This window comes from Daphnia pulicaria, chromosome 1, assembly GCF_021234035.1.
Source record: "Daphnia pulicaria isolate SC F1-1A chromosome 1, SC_F0-13Bv2, whole genome shotgun sequence".
In the NCBI taxonomy this organism is placed as follows: Eukaryota; Metazoa; Arthropoda; class Branchiopoda; order Diplostraca; family Daphniidae; genus Daphnia; species Daphnia pulicaria.
The window spans coordinates 39,158,164-39,175,165 of NC_060913.1; the positions used below are offsets into that span (position 1 = coordinate 39,158,164).

The window sequence follows — 17,002 nt, forward strand, 5'->3', positions numbered from 1 at the left end:
AAAAAATGTAGAAGCTGTCTTTCGGTATGCCTCGCGACAATATTTCAGACAAAAAAGATGCCTAAACATGAAAAAATCATGTTATTGTAACTTTTTTAATCACTATTTCATTTATTGTAATTTTTTTTCTTACCATATATCGGGGAGAGATAGTTAGACTTGCAGGTTGTGAAACAAGAATCACTGCTGTATCACCCGGGTAGTAGTTACCGATCATATGATCTGGCAAGGTGCAAAGTGGTTGTATTTCACAATTAAATGAGCCTCTAATATCAAACATTTCCGATATAGGAGACATTGCACATGCGTTTAGTGCACTAAATCTTCCTACAAATTTAATTGGCGTTGGATAACCAGCACGGTTAACTATTCCAAATGGGCCGTCACTTCTGAATATGGCAATAAAGTTAAATAATGGAAATTTAACATGTTAAGAAATTTTAAACCTTTGAGATTCTCTGAATGACATTTCCAGATTTTTAAAAGTTTCTTCTTCGTTTGTTAACATATCAGACCCGGAATGTCGTGTACAAGTGAAGACCAGGGTTAAACTTTGTCTCTTCTCTTCTTTAGCGAAGTACAAATAACCGGGCATTATTTGAGAAGCTGGATTCAACAATTCAACAAAGCTGGATTCAACAAAGAACAGTTATTCCAACAGCGAGCACAAATTCCCTTTTTCGTATCGTATAATGTTGAGGTTGGTTTTTCGCATCTCTTGCTGATGGGTCCAAGAACTTCTGGCAAAATAAATGGTGGTAAAGCTTCCTCAGATTGCAAAATAATTTTTAGTCCTGCTTCCGGTAGTACTGTCCTGTATTGTTTTGAGTGGTTATTGAAGATTATGTAAATAGTAGTATAATTATTACTAAAATGTTTACCATTGCAGCGTTTCAAGTAGATATTCCACTGAATTCTTAATTTCTTCCCCGAGCATATTCTCCAATAAAGAACGATGTAATATCTTCCACATATAGCGAAACATCTCGCAAATGCCGTTGATATTTTGTTCATTTAAGCACTTGAAGACCATTGTCCCCATACAAGGTATCGCTGAAAGCTCGATTACTTGATCGACTGCATCGTTGTGTAGAAGATCTAGAAAATAGAAAAAATATTAAAAATCAACTTTGGCAACTAAATTAATAATTCATTTATAATACCAATAGCAATTTGTTCCAATATTGCCTCATCTTCATTTCGCAAATTTTCGGAAAATATTTTCTCTTCTTCAGTGAGGCCTGTTGTATCACTTTCAACTAATTCCATGACTTTTCTTACAGTTAAGTTGTAGAAGGAATTTTTTTTTTTTTTTTTGTTCTCTTTGCGTTTAAAATTTGGTCCCCAATTGATTTTATGAGACTCCTTGCTTAGCGCATTAGCTTTACTACATTCCGCTTCTTTCGCCATGTATTCTGTTACCGAATCATAGTCCTTCACATGAAAACTTATCTTTGGTATCAAATACCTTAAATTTGGATTTTTTCAACATAATTGAGAAATTTTCCTTTGTGGTCAAAAATTTTTCCAAATCTAAAATAATGATTTAAAGTGATTTTTATAAACATTTTTAGTCACGTAATGATTTGTGACTGAAAATTACATGTTGATGACAATTCTCTGTTTAACTAAATTTTTTTTTCTCCAATAGCGTTTCCATTTGTGAAACTGACAACAGCAGACAAACAAGCAGCAGGCAATCCTGGAATTTGCCGCCAACTAAGTGCCTCTTGCGTAATACGTGAATTCATTTCCTACCAAACAAAATCCAACAGAAAAAGAAAAGAACGCCAAACATAAATCATATTAATCAAGTTTTTCCCTTCAAATCTTTCTCCAGGCCACTTTCAACCAATACACGCGCAAAGGCGGCGACAATTGCGCCAACAACAATCCTGTACGACCCGAAATAGAATTTCATTTAAAACATTTCCAAGACCAACTAAATGAATTTACCTTTTTTAACAAAAAAAATTTTGACTTGACGTCGTTGATGATATAATTTCTCTTTTTATGGACAGGTGTCAGCGAGCCGAGAATCTCAGTGAAGGTAAAGAGCTGCAGACGGCCTACTACGTTTCGGCCAACAACCATCGCGATTTCGAATTTCACGATCACGTCGTCACCATCTATCTGCCAGCCTGGGACCAGTTGATCGATTACGACATGACGAAGGGAGCAAAGAGCAATGGTATTGACACACAAAGGAATACAATTAATGCCTGCTAATTCCTGCAAACGACATGGGGTTCACCAACTTGTCACGGACGCCCAACATCAAGACCAAGTTCACCGTCATATGGGGTATATCAAAACCCGATAGCTAGCCAGCCTCAAGAACAGAAACACCCACCAGGCCCGTCATCGTCCGTGTCTCCAACTCTAAAGGAAAATCGGCCGACTACTACAAATTCGTCAATCCCGTCATCGAGTCGATCCACCCGAGTCGCGGCTCCCTCTCTTTAGCGGCACCCAACTGATCATCCGCGGACAATTTATGAACGCCGGTAGCTCCATTCAGGTCTTCATTGATCCGTCGCTCGACTGCGCCATCGCCTCGACCAACTCGAGCCACGCCGTCTGCAAGACCAACACCTACCATCTACTCCTCAGCGGCGAACTGCACATGTCGTTCGACCGTGGCGTCCGCCACTACACCCGTCCAATGTACCAGTACGTAGAGGATCCCACCATCATATACGCCAAGTCGGGCGTCGTCAGCCAAGCCAAAATGGCCGGCAACAATTTGGAATAGATTCAAGCAAGTGTCGAAATCATCGACAAATTTTCAATTGGGATGGCCATTAATTTTTTATTTATTTGAATAGACAGAACATTCAGGCATATGCCAATTATAGGGCGGCCTCCCCAAGACCAAATCGGCCAATCACCATCTAGGCCTTAAGAATCTTTTTTTCCACCCCCACCCCCCACCCAAATTGGAAAGTCCTTCTTAAAAAAGATAGTTGTTCTTACCTTTAATGTTTGTAATGAGTGGCAGGAAGAGGAATTAGTGATTTGATTGTGGCAAATCAGGCTAAGCGAAATGTTGAAGTGCGTTGATGTCCGAAGTGTTGAACGTCTTCTCCGGATACAGTGGCGGTCCAGTCATCGGGCCACCTGGTGCAGTGGCCCCATGAGCGGTTGGCTCTATAACCGAGCACCCGATCCCAGAGCCACCACGGGGCGAAAGAGGGAAATACATACAATTTACGGTCCCCTATACTATATATGGATGGCTGTTAAATACTGAAGTAAATTGCCGATAAGGAGTATTTAAGCAATATATTTTGGTAGTCTCTTCTTAAAAATTAAAAGAGAAATCATCTGAGACGGGGAGAGAAAATGACGGGGAGGGACTAAGAGTAAGATCATCTTTTTTGTTTGGTGTGAATTCTGATTCTTCAACATCTTACGACGGCCGACGGGATTTATCATTTCACGAAGCCAACTGTAAACAGAATCTTCGAGATCAGAATTGAGAGATCTTTTGCTGTGGATTGGAAAACTTAAACGTCCAATTTTCTTTCAAGATTTCCTGATTCTGTTTACTCGTGAATGAAAACGCCCATTATTTCAGCAACACACCTCTCACTTTTGTTTTCATTTAGCAATTCATGAATTGCCTTTAGACTTTAACACTTGAGAATAAATAACTTATTCTCAAATGTTAAAGTCCTCACGAGTTTTTCTTGGTTTCTTAAACGTTGGCGGATTCCCTAATTTCCGCCACTAGAGCTATTCATCAAATTTCCCATAGCTCCCCCTTGATGGCGCTGACCTGGTGCAGCCCTTTACCTGGCCCGATAACCGGGTTGGCCCGATGAGCGGGTGGCCCGATGACTGGACCGCCACTGTAACTGTTGCTTCGGGCGAGGAAATAATATATGGGACATAAGAAAAAAGGTTAGTTAAATTTTGTATATTATAAAGATTGGAGAGCATAGGAAGAAATGTAATGAAAGGGATAAAAGTAACGTCAAAGTCTATGTAGACCAAGATTGGATAGGTTCGGCGTGAGAATTAGTTGGTGTAGCGGGCAAAGATGTTAGTCGTGTTGAACATATAATATATTGAAAACTAATCGTAGCTGGATAAAAAAATTTTTCCATCGATGTAATATATATCAGCAGTCGTAAAACGCTATTGTTTCAGAATACTGTAATAGAAAAGAGCTTATACCCCAACTAATTAATAGGTGAGAAATTATCTCAAGGATGTCATCAAAGCAGAGTTTCACACAACTGGAAAATGAAACTTGCATATGGCAAAAGAAAGATTCTTTCCATTATTTGAAACATCTCTACTACCGAAAAACAGTCCCTACACTAAAAGTGTTCGCCTCGATTAAGACAAAATTAATCCTATTGCTCTTGTACGCATACATGTTGAAATTCTAAATTTTGATTATACACGTTTTCAAATTCAAAAAGACTAATGAATCTGAATCAAACTTGTCTGATCGATTTCTGTGACACGTGGTTCTGATCTGAGTTCTGATCTTCGTGTACTGATCCTGTCTCTTGTGGCTTTTATTTTAGAGCGAATATTATTGATTTCTGAACGCCAGCATCGTCGACGTAATAAGTTACAACTGGAATAACCGACAGTCGTCGTCGAGAATTCACCCTAAATCACCGAGAAAGAGAAACACAAATTCATCCGTGACTGAGCATGGCAGACGGAATTGCGCACGATTAACTATATATTTAGAAGAACAATTTCACAAACTAAAAATTATTCGATAAGCCAAGTTCGGGCAGCCAGAAAGATGGCAAAGATGGATCTACCACACGCGTCGAAATGGAGTGTCGAACTAAGCCATTAGAATTCAACGCAATTAGCATATCGAAACACATGTAGTTGTTGAATTACCGTTTCGCAAGAAGGAGAAATTCAACAAGATGTGATTAACTGTAAACACTATATTATTTTATATTATTTACGAGAAATAGGCCTAAGTGAAGTTCCGTAGAAGAAAGAACTTTGTATACTTGGCGCGTGACCGAAGCACACTGGTGAACAAAGGCGAGAGGCTATTGAAGTAGTGTGGGAATGGTCACCTTTTTGGCGGCCATTTTAGTACTAGGTGGCGCCCTTTTTTTGGGCGACAATAGATGTCGTGTGGAAGGGGTTACTTTTTGGGCGGGAATTGATTTTGTTTGGAATAAGGATTGCGAATCTCACACTTTAATCTAACAGCTGATTCTCTTATTTTCCTTTTCGAATGTACTCCACCCACCAACCGGTTTGGGCTCCTCCAACTTCCACTCGATTTGAATGTCAACTTGTGTGTGAGACGCACGAGACTTTTCATCGTTGTGCTCTTTAAAACCAAATCGGAATTTTCACTTGTTTTATTGTCTATTCACACAGAAAACTAATTTTAATGTTTCTTGTTTTAATTTGAAATTTTGCAGATTTTGACAGAACGAAAATTATGTGCCACATTTACGGAGATAAAGCTTCCAGCTTCCATTATGGCGTCCATTAGTGTGAAGGCTGCAAGGTAAGCAAAAATGTTTTTTTTTAAATAATTTGTAGATTAAGAGAGAAATAAAAATTGTGAAGTTGTTACCGATGTGAAATGATTCGGTAAAAGTCTATTTTAGAAGACCCAGTTTTACTGAACTCGACTTAACTTAACTGCACTGTAACTTAATGCAGGAACTAATAAATACACGTCATTCCATGAGAATGCTTTGTACTGATACTAAATAGTGGCCGCAGCAGTCGCTAAGCGGTGTTGCCAAAACTTGTATTATAGCGTCGCCGCTATGTAAAATAAAATAAATGTTAAGTAAAGTAGAGTAAAGTAACATTCTAACTGGACTACAAATACTTAACTTTACTAAACGCACATACTTAACTCTACTAAACTAAACTAAACTAAACTAGTACAATTACTTTACTTTGCGTCACTACTATACTAAACTGTACTTACTGTACTGAACTTAAACTAAGATTAATTGTATTATTTAGCGCCAACTTGCCATCGGTTTGTGGTTGTGTGGTAAAGCACTGAACTGTGGATCGAAAGGTTAATGGTTCGAATCTCGAACTAGTAAATGTTTTCATAAACAATGTTATAACTATTGAAAATATCGAAATTGCAGTAAACATTTTTTTTGGGGGGGGGAGACCCCCTTAACCCCCCCTCATTTTTAAAATTTTTTTTCCGGTTTAACTTTAACTTAACATTAATAATCCTAAACCTGTGTACGTAGCCTACGTGCTCTGTACTGATACTGAATAGTGGCCGCAGCAGTGACTAAGCGGTGTTGCCAAAAATTGTATTGTAACGTTGCTACTATGTAAAATAAAGTAAATGTTAAGTAACAAGGAATGTTAAGTACAGTAAAGTAAAATTTTTACTGGACTACAAATACTTAACTTTACTAAACGCACATACTTTACTCTACTAAACTGAACTGAACTAAACTAGTACTACTACTTTACTTTACGTTACTACTATACTTAACTGTACTGACTATACTGAACTTTAACTAAAATTAATTCTATTATTTTGCACCAATTTCTCATCGATTTATGGTTGTGAAGTAAAGCACTGTTCTGTGAATTTAAAGGTGGATGGTTCGAATCTCGAACCAATAAAAATTTACACTAACTATGTTATAACTGTTGAAAACATCAAAATTGCAGTAAAAAAAATTTTGTGGGGGGGGAGACCCCCCAAACCCCCCCCCTCATTTTTTTTATCATTTTTTTAACTCGAACTAATAAAAGTTTACAAAAACGACGTTATTACTCTTGAAAATATCAAAATTGCAGTAGAAATCTTTTTTGTGGGGGGAGACCCTCATTTTTTATAATTTTTTTTATCTCGAACTAATAAAAGTTTACACAAACGATGTTATAACTGTTGAAAATATCAAAATTGCAGTAAAAATATTTTTTGTGGGGGGGAGACCCCCCCAACCCAACAAAACTAACTACTAATCAACACGAAATGTTTCTTGTACTATCTTACTATACCCATACTTAACTAGTTGCAAATGATGTAATTACAAATTTGCAACTTTAACTTATAATAAAAACATGTCAGTGTGGCAGTTAAATAATTATGAGAGCTTCTCGGGGTTTGAACCATTATCTACAAGTTTCACAGCTCAGTACTCTTCCACACAACCACAAGACGACGTTTAATGTGCGGCAAATAGTAGAATACATTTTCTTTAACACATTGTAAAGTTAGTACAGTATAGTATGTAGTAAAGTAAAGTTTATGCAGTATAGTAGAGTATTTAGAAAAGTTAAGTATTTAGTAAAGTTAAGTATTTGTAGTACAGAAAGAACAGTACACTTTACTTAACATTTACTTAACATTTACTAAACTGAACTGAACTAAACTAGTACTACTACTTTACTTTACGTTACTACTATACTTAACTGTACTGACTATACTGAACTTTAACTAAAATTAATTCTATTATTTTGCACCAATTTCTCATCGATTTATGGTTGTGAAGTAAAGCACTGTTCTGTGAATTTAAAGGTGGATGGTTCGAATCTCGAACCAATAAAAATTTACACTAACTATGTTATAACTGTTGAAAACATCAAAATTGCAGTAAAAAAAATTTTGTGGGGGGGGAGACCCCCCAAACCCCCCCCTCATTTTTTTTATCATTTTTTTAACTCGAACTAATAAAAGTTTACAAAAACGACGTTATTACTCTTGAAAATATCAAAATTGCAATAGAAATCTTTTTTGTGGGGGGAGACCCTCATTTTTTATAATTTTTTTTTATCTCGAACTAATAAAAGTTTACACAAACGATGTTATAACTGTTGAAAATATCAAAATTGCAGTAAAAATATTTTTTGTGGGGGGGAGACCCCCCCAACCCAACAAAACTAACTACTAATCAACACGAAATGTTTCTTGTACTATCTTACTATACCCATACTTAACTAGTTGCAAATGATGTAATTACAAATTTGCAACTTTAACTTATAATAAAAACATGTCAGTGTGGCAGTTAAATAATTATGAGAGCTTCTCGGGGTTTGAACCATTATCTACAAGTTTCACAGCTCAGTACTCTTCCACACAACCACAAGACGACGTTTAATGTGCGGCAAATAGTAGAATACATTTTCTTTAACACATTGTAAAGTTAGTACAGTATAGTATGTAGTAAAGTAAAGTTTATGCAGTATAGTAGAGTATTTAGAAAAGTTAAGTATTTAGTAAAGTTAAGTATTTGTAGTACAGAAAGAACAGTACACTTTACTTAACATTTACTTTATATTAGAGAGCGGCAACGTTGCATTATTTTTTGGCAACACTGCTTTAGTTGTCAATATTCCAATATTCAGTACAGCACACACCATCCTTATACGAATTTGAAACTAAACATGAATTTTTGGCGGTTTCATTCATTACTTTCTTTATTAGGTTACAGTGTAGTTCAGTTTAAGTAGAGTAGAGTGAAAATTAAGTAAAACTGGGTCCTCTAAAATAGACTTTATCCAATGATTCAAATTCTTTAGTACGATGTCTTCAGTGACGGTATCAGAAACTAGGATATAATAATTCATCATAAAAATTATGTAAAATTATTTAAAAAATGTACAAACATAAAAAAATTTACCAAGAAAAGGGCATTGTTTCTTGAAAGTAAAAAAATCCTTTGTTGCCATCTTAATGAAATCTGATCTTTTTTCAACACTTAAAGAATGCCATTTCGCCAATTTGCTTTCTTTTTCTTCGCTCGTATTTTGAAGCCATTCAACATTCATGGAATTTTGATATGATTTGTGGTGAGCAGATAATTCCATCCTATACATCAAGGTGTAATAAAAAATAACTAATATCCAACATATAATTTATAATGCTCGTTAAATAAATGTAACTTACCAAGTTACAGGGTTGAATGTGATTTTTTTATCTGGCACCTTGTCCATTTCTTTTTTGGGTATCTGCCGCGGAAAGCCTGCCGAAACCCGAGCACCCTCCCTTAGCTTTGTGATGTCTTCATCAATTTTCTTTATTTTGATTTCAATTTCGGCATTATGTTGATCCATAAGACGGATAAAAGTAAAACGCTTATCATCAGCCCATTTCTGTTTACATAAATATAAAAAATATTTAAATTTAGCCAAATTTCATTAAAACAATAAAATTTAAACTTACCCCCCAGCGTTGTATGGCTTCATGCTCCAATGTCTTCTGGAGAATCTTGCCAGGATGATTATTTTGAAACCAACGCTGTATCACTTCTAAATAAATTGTGATAGCATCTTTTTTAGTTTTCATTAACACGTTGCGTTCGTAAATTAACTGGCTCATTGGCAAAATGATTGCAATGGGTGTTCCAATTGGTGTTTTTTTTAAACTCTATTTTAGAAAGATTTCATATTAGTAAATTAATGATGCATGTCGAAAATGGTCTATTTAAAAAAACTTTACTTACTCGTCCACAAGCTCTGGATGATATTTAGCTAAATGTACCTTTAATTTCCTGAAATAACTCCCATTATCAATCTTTGTCTCGAACTTTTGAAAACACATCTTGCAAATGGCACATTCTCGGTTTGGAATTTCAGATTAATCATTAATCGGCTGAAAACCGAAATATCTCCATAAAACCAGTAAAGGGCTTGGATGATCAATTATACGTGTCTTGCTTGCATTTTTAGATGAAGCCATAGTTCTTTAGGGTAAATACACGGCGAAACTGAAAACCGCACAGCCGGGAAGACAAAACCACGAAAGAGACAGACCGACAACAGAGATAATGATGAATCCAAATTTCAAACAGGAAAGGCAAGATGGCGAAGTAGAACACTAGTCGTGTGGGAAAAGGTATCCCCAACCCAACATTTTCAAGGACCTTCAAAAGGTCACCCAAACTCCAAATCAACAATCCAGAAAGGGAGAAAAGAAAAGTCTGGTCCCCTCTTTTTTCCATTCTTTCCTTTCCTCCCTTTTCTTCCCTCGGGCACGATTAACCCGAAAAGCCGACCTTCTTGTACTGTGGGGCGAGCCAAATAGAAATCTTCTGTTCACGGCACTCACGGGTGACTCACGGGTTCACGGGTGAGCGTAAAAATCTTTCGATTTTCTTCTTTTTCGAAAGAAGGAAACAAATGATCATTCAATCGAAACAGTGGTCACTGGTCAACCCTCCTGTGACTTTCATCGTTGTCCAGAAGCGCCACTATACTCGTCTTTTTCCGGAAGATCAGAGGGTTGAGGTATTATTGTAAATGATCAAGTTTAGTGTTGGTACAAATTTGACATTTATTCCCTTCAAAACAGTGTGGACGTGGAAAGAACGTCCCACCTGGAACAATTGTGCTGAAGCAAAAAAGGGTGCTGAGCGCCGCTTCCTTGCCGCTTCGTCCTCTTCTGCTTCTAACTGGAGCTCTTCTTCTGAGTCCGGGCCTGAATTAATGCGTTGCCCTGATCGTCTTATTAGGACCAGGCATGGCTGTTGGTCGTCTTCCGCCTGGGCTGTCGTGGCAGTCGCTGGTGTGATGGCCTGGGTCGAAGCCGGGACCGGGACTGGGGTCTCCTTGAGGAGCTCGTTCTCCCTGTCACTTGGCAGCTCGTCCAAGTCGTCTCCAGCAATTTGGCCGAGTCTTACAAGTGGATTGTCTCAGAATCTTTCGCCGATCTGAGGATTTTCCGCCGAGCCGACTGCTTAGCTGCCGCTTCCACCAATTCTTTGGATGTTGGGTTGAAGAGAGGCTTCTTTAGGGCGCTTGGAGCTTTCTCTGGCGTTTGGTGTTTCCCCATTTTCATTGCGTGTGATGAAAAACTGTCCAATAAATCGAACGCATAGTAACTGTTTTTAACTAATTGACACTGTTAAAAATGATTACCAATTTTTGGGAATTAGCCATACCCAAAACAGGTAACTATCCGCATCTTGGGAATAATATCTAAATCAAAGCTATTCTTATAACCAACGAGGTATTTATCAATAAGAGTCTCCAATTGCGCCATTTGAAAACTAGATATTGACGAAGCAAAAACTAATCTGCATATATTTAAAAGTGTGGTAAAACAAGTCCACGCAATATCATCTTCTGGAATATTAACACCAACCATTCAAGGCAGATTAACTCCAAGAAGCCACAACTGAGTAGCAGACTGTTTAAGTTTTTTTTTCTATTTTTTAGGTTTAGAGTTCTTTTTGTTTTTTTGTCAGAAAATTTCAAATGAAGGGGTTCAATTTTTGATGGCTTATCTCTCGCTTCTACTTTAACGTACTGAAAATTTGCTAATATGTTATTTAATTGCCCTAAAGTAAAGTACTTTTTCTTAAAAATGCAACATTCAAGAAGTGCACAAATTGTGACAGAAAGAATACCTTCTAAAGTGTCGTGCATCAAATCTGAAACACAGCCGCCAATAACATGAAATCCCCGTAAGTCATTCAAAATGCAACGATTCTTAATACCATACAATGTGGACCAACGAGCTTGTAAATCAGGATCTTCGAGATCGAGTCCATCACACTGCATGTCATGGTTTTCTTTTGTTCTTGGAATGTGTTCTGTATCAAAACACTTTTCTTGGATGTCTTCTCGGGTCGTAAGGCAAAACCTACACTTTCGAAACCCGTTGGAGAACCCAACATTAAAACCTCCTGATGGCTTGATGGCTTGTCGAATTGTCTGCTACCAGGGCTACTAGAGTTCCATGAATAATTTTTCGTTCTCCACCGATGACAAATTCGTAACCAGCTTCTAGTTTTTTTATGTTGTCCAAAATGGGTTGAAGTATGAAATTAGCTCCATGTTGCAATAATGTTATGTTGTAACAAATTGCCAATACATTGATGAATTTGAAGGCAGAACGAAACTTTGTTGGTAAATTTCCAACTGTGAAGTAGAAAAAGACTAGTTTGTTCTTCTTTGTGTGATGTCCAACTTCAACACACATCTGCACCTCGTCGATGTAAACTTGTAACTGAAGGCCGAATGGGTTCTCCTGGAATACAGTTGAATTCCGGTATGCTTCTCCATCTTCAAATGTTGAATACAGCCTACGTTTCGTTTCCTTCTCTTTGTAAATCTCTGCCATCACATCAGGCAAATTTAAAATTTTTTTAAGTTGGTCTAATAAGGAAATGACCATGTACTTCTGATGTTTAAACACTTGCTGCTCTTCTTGCCGAACTCGTCTAAAGTCACTGATGCGTAGCGGTAGTACGATTTCTCTAGGGGCAATCATGCCAAAATGCCGTGTGAAATATTTGTTTTGTTTATACGGATTCTTCACATCAATAAAAATAGTACTTTTTGCAGAAGTCATGGCATCACCAAGTAGCAATTTAGTATCCAAATTATTGTCCCTTAAGATTTCTTGGACAGCTCTAAACTTTTCCTTGATTACAATATCAATTAGTTTTTCAGTTTCTTGAATGATGAACCCGACATTAACTTGATTTATCTTTTCTTCTGAATACAGCTGTAGAACATAACGGGTGGCAGCATCTAGTTTAATAACAATTTTAAGTTTGTGATAACATATTGTGTTGTAAATATTACACATAGCAAGGCATGCATCAATAAATACCTTCACCGTTAAGTTGTTCATCCTACAAATCTAAATGTAGTGGTTGTTGTTCATGCTGATAGGCAACAACTTCATCAGCACCAAATTCTCTGTCCTCAACATCTGTGAATAACAATTAGAATGTATAATAAATTGAAAAACATGAAGCTTGTAACACTCAGAGTACCATTATTCATGATAATTCCTTGTTCATTTTGTTGGACATCTGTAGTCACATTAACTTTTTCAAAAAAAACTGTCATGGTATTGCTTTAGATGTTGGTACAATGCATGGTAACTTTTGAAATACTCTTGATGATAACAATTTTTGCTGAATAAACATTTACTCTTAAACTCAGGTGAACCTTTGTGCATTTGTGAATAATGGTGAAGAAGTTATCTTCCTGTTCTGAAAACAGAACCACAATTCTCACATTCATAAACATTCCATTTTTCTTGTGGTGTGTTTAATTTAGCAAAATAATCCATTTTTCACTTGTAATAAAGTCAACTTTAGCAAAGAATTCTTTAACTTTAATGGCGTCAGGTTAACCGTTAACTCATAACACTCATAACTCATAACTCATCAGGTTAATGGCATTCTCAATTAACTTTCATTCCGCATAACCTCATCAAAATTTATATTGTGCAACGCCAATGCAGTTTGCAATATATTTACAAATCAGTCAATTAATTGAAAATTATTTTTTTCAATGGCAAGATATTTATAGTAATTAATTTTCAACATAATTTAATTGTACTCCCATTCAATTCCATTGACTTTTTTAAGTGAAAACTTAGCTTATGCGGAATGAACGTGAGACAATTGAATTGAAGATTGAAGGAATCCACCATCTTGGATGCACTGGTACATTTGCCAAATAATAGAATTTAAGAATGGCTGAAAAATTTGTGTCAGTAGATGTAATCGGCGGCGTGGATAACAATTTAACATTTGAAATAACATTTAGTAATTGTGATGAAAAAGAAAAGTCGGACACCACTTGTATTGCAAATAAAATTAAAACTAATTAAAAAATAGGTTTTTGAAATCTGCAATGAAAGATGGACTTTTTCACTTTGAACGACAGAGTAATTTCAATAAAAACAAGTGGGTTGTAATCGGGGATGACTCTCCTGTTAAGACAGACTCCATCCTTAGATGTGTAATTAATCATAAATCTGTTAAAGTTAGTCGTTTACCTACTGATTTCACTGATAATAATGGTAAGCATAATTTGTAAAAAAAATTTACACGCAAGAGAAAAATAATTTTGTATTTATTTCAGGTGATCATCTTGCTAATAACATATCAGGTACATCATTTTTCAGTCATATGAATTCAAAGATTATAATAATTAAAACTTTGGTTCGTTTTTTTTAGGAACTGAGTTTCATGATACTGAATCCCTTTCAAGAAAAGAGAAATCTTATGGTCAGCATAACAAAAAAGATTGCAACACTTCAGTAGATGAATCTCTAGCAATGTCATCTCGTAACTCATCTACTCAATCCTCTACATGTGACGCAGCCTCAAGTATTTCTCAGCGATCATTACCCCAACCAGGTCCATCTAAAAAACGTTCACGTAATTCAACTATAGAAGTCGTTAGTAGTTAGAAAATGTCTAATATGTGTTTGTTTGTAAAATGTGTGGATGTAGATGGATCTATTGTCATTTCGGAATACACTTCAAGTAGTTAATGAAGTCTTTCTAGACTATCATCAACCCAGCCTGGATCTTCTAATGGAAGTTGTCTAAGATCTATTCGACAGAGATATGGTATACCTTTAACTACAATTTTTTGAAAGTATCACTTAAACAGCCTTACTTACATGTATTTTTTAATGAAATGCATGGATGTAGATGAATCTTCGAACATGTTGGAATCCCCTACACGTATTGATAGAACTAGTTCTAGACTATCATCACCCCAGCCTGGTCCTTCTAATGGAAGTTGTCTAAGATCTATTCAACAAACAAATCGTATTTCTTCAACTTTATTTTATTGAAATATCACTTTAGGAGCAATCGAGCACTACAAATATGTTTTTGTTTTTCAGAGGTATGGATGTATCAATTGTCATTTCGGAACCCTCGACACGTAACGATACAATTCGTTCTTGACGATCGCACAAACAAGGACATTCGAGACGTTCTCATACATCTCACGAACAGAACAAAAGTATGAATACAAGCAATTTACATTAGCACCTTGGCAACTTACGATATATGTATCGTCTGCTGCTGGAATTATTCAAACAATTTTTAAATTGCAGGCAATGAAGATTCTTGCACCACCGACTCGGATAATAATGAAAACCAGGGAAAACAACAACCGAGTAGTAATATATATGTGAATTGTATTTATGTGATGTCAACACTAACAAAATATTCATTTTAGGACAATTTGATCACGTTACGATTTATATGCAAAAATATCGTTTGCCCGAGGGATTAGGCTATCTTGTTACACACAAACTTGATAACAAAATACCTTTGCATGCCAATGAATATTCGGGTGTGTGTATAAAGATGGCAGATTCGATCGAGTTGTTCACTTTACATCCTGGAAGGGATAGTGTAGAGAATGTCGTCTTAAAGTTCCTCTCAAAATATCCCAACACTGTGTTAAACGAGATAGAACCAGGACAAACAAAGGTACTGTAACTATTACATTTAAAAAACTTACTTTTGCTAACATCTTTCTTTTTTAACCATCTTTAGAGATTTATTATGTGAAAAATTGATCGCAGAATGTCTGTTAAAAGGATAGAAGCCAACCAGCAATTTACGAAGAAGGAAGGAAAGCCTGCTACGAAGATTGTAAGCCGAGGACCAGGCAGAACAGTATTTGACGCATCTGTTAGAGTTGGTAAATTTTTCATGTTTGGATTCTATTAACTTTGGAGTAACAACCCACAATTCTATTTAGATATGGTGTCTTATTCTGCCAACGTCGAAATTATGTTGCAACTAATTGCTAAATTTGGAAGCCCAGACGGGATAAAGAAGATATGGAGGTCAATGTTTGAAGGGAGAAGATATGAAATTACAAGAAAAAGGACTAAAACAGATCTGCTTTTGTATACCTTGGACATTCTCAAGCAGTGCTGTCCGCTGTTAAACCAGTCTTATTTCGTGAGTTAATAGTTTTTTTTACCCTTTTACTAAAAACTCCATTTTTTTAAGCAACATTTCTTTTTAGATCCGTGGTGAAATGGACATGATCTTTGGTGATGGAACCTGTGCAGCATTTATTGCGAATTGGACCAGAATTGCTCCAGCCATTGTTGAAATTGCGAAAACGTCGACAAACAAACATGTTAAGGCTCTAATGATTCAATATTCAAAAACATTGCTTCAAAATAACGATAATGGTATAATATTCAATTAAGATTAACATATTATAAAATAAATAGTGAAAATTCATTACACATTTTCTTTAACAGATACTGTTCAGTGAGCAGCCTTGGAACTTATCCCTTTCCTCATTCAAGGAAGGAAAAAAAACATGGAAGCAAAACTTCATCTCCTTGACGTGAGAGAGGTATTACGTGGTTTATTAAACTTCCCTCTCAAATAATTTAACATGTTTGAATATGAATTAATTTTTCATGTTAAGGACACGGCCAGCTTTGAAGAATTTCTCTCAACCCCTAAACGGCTGTTCCCATACATACTTCAATTTGGGAAAACCTTTCACATCATAGCAGATAACGCCCCGTTTATGGAAGAATTGGATTCATGTTGCACTGCTTTGCTTCATTTGTTTTGTTATCTATACGTATTTAATGTTGGGTATAGTCCCGAAGTTACCCCTGCTTTCCTGTTTATTCAACACGCCATTCTTGGCGCGGTTGATGATCTGTCTACGAAATCTGTAGCGTTAAAAATGTTTTTAAAACAATTAGGAAAAGTTGTGACTAGTTCTAACTTTTCTTAACTTTTCCTAATTGTTTGAATACTAAATGGTATTCAGCTGCTTTCTCGCATTCTTTCATTTTATACAATTTTCGCGTTACTTATATAACAAATGTTGTAACAAGTATCGTGACAATAAACAAATGAATCAAGATCATAATTGTACATCGTTATAGTAGCCTATTTATTTTTATTATGTATATCCCAAATTCAAAATATATAGGGTGTTTTTAGTGCATAGTTCTGTTAGTTATTACTCACAAAAAGTTGTAGATTAAACTCCCAAAAACTGGTTGTAAAAAAGCTTCCCGATTTTTGGGAGTTAAAATTACCAGTCCTGTTAAAACAATTTTTGGGAGTTTCCACAACCAGAAATCGGGAATTTTTTTTTACAGTGGAAACTTGGAAATTGAGTTTTCATTCACTGATTTAAACAAAAGACATTTGCAGTCTTCTACTGAGGCCGAAGCCATTTCTGTAAATTTTAATTTCACTAGCCTACAGTGTACAAAACGTATTCCTAGATCAAGAGCAGCAGCACC

The 17,002-nt window shown here is 36.1% G+C and overlaps 2 protein-coding genes across 2 annotated transcripts; both read right to left on the reverse strand.

Moving 5' to 3' along the window:
* Positions 1-452: 452 nt before the first annotated feature.
* LOC124330129 lies at positions 453-1,370 on the reverse strand. The gene is made up of 3 exons (XM_046788688.1): positions 1,164-1,370; positions 882-1,098; positions 453-814 (listed from the first exon to the last, which is right to left on the reverse strand). Exons 1-3 carry the CDS (start codon positions 1,267-1,269, stop codon positions 613-615), a joined length of 525 nt encoding a protein of 174 aa, XP_046644644.1. The 5' UTR covers positions 1,270-1,370; the 3' UTR covers positions 453-612.
* Positions 1,371-8,501: 7,131 nt separating this feature from the next.
* On the reverse strand, positions 8,502-9,462 carry LOC124335938. The gene is made up of 4 exons (XM_046789861.1): positions 9,441-9,462; positions 9,161-9,364; positions 8,885-9,090; positions 8,502-8,806 (listed from the first exon to the last, which is right to left on the reverse strand). Exons 2-4 carry the CDS (start codon positions 9,314-9,316, stop codon positions 8,584-8,586), a joined length of 585 nt encoding a protein of 194 aa, XP_046645817.1. The 5' UTR covers positions 9,317-9,364; positions 9,441-9,462; the 3' UTR covers positions 8,502-8,583.
* Between the last annotated feature and the right edge of the window lie 7,540 nt (positions 9,463-17,002).

What these genes read in the sequence shown, in the direction of transcription:
- LOC124335938 (XM_046789861.1), bottom strand. Translation starts at nt 9,316, where the DNA reads ATGAGCCAGTTAATTTACGAACGCAACGTGTTAATGAAAACTAAAAAA. An exon ending in AAGCCATACAACGCTGGGGG is followed by an intron (nt 9,091 to 9,160) that starts GTAAGTTTAAAT and finishes TTATGTAAACAG; the next exon opens with AAATGGGCTGATGATAAGCG. An exon ending in ACATTCAACCCTGTAACTTG is followed by an intron (nt 8,807 to 8,884) that starts GTAAGTTACATT and finishes CTTGATGTATAG; the next exon opens with GATGGAATTATCTGCTCACC.
- LOC124330129 (XM_046788688.1), bottom strand. Translation starts at nt 1,269, where the DNA reads ATGGAATTAGTTGAAAGTGATACAACAGGCCTCACTGAAGAAGAGAAA. An exon ending in ATTGGAACAAATTGCTATTG is followed by an intron (nt 1,099 to 1,163) that starts GTATTATAAATG and finishes TCTATTTTCTAG; the next exon opens with ATCTTCTACACAACGATGCA. An exon ending in CTACTTGAAACGCTGCAATG is followed by an intron (nt 815 to 881) that starts GTAAACATTTTA and finishes AAAACAATACAG; the next exon opens with GACAGTACTACCGGAAGCAG.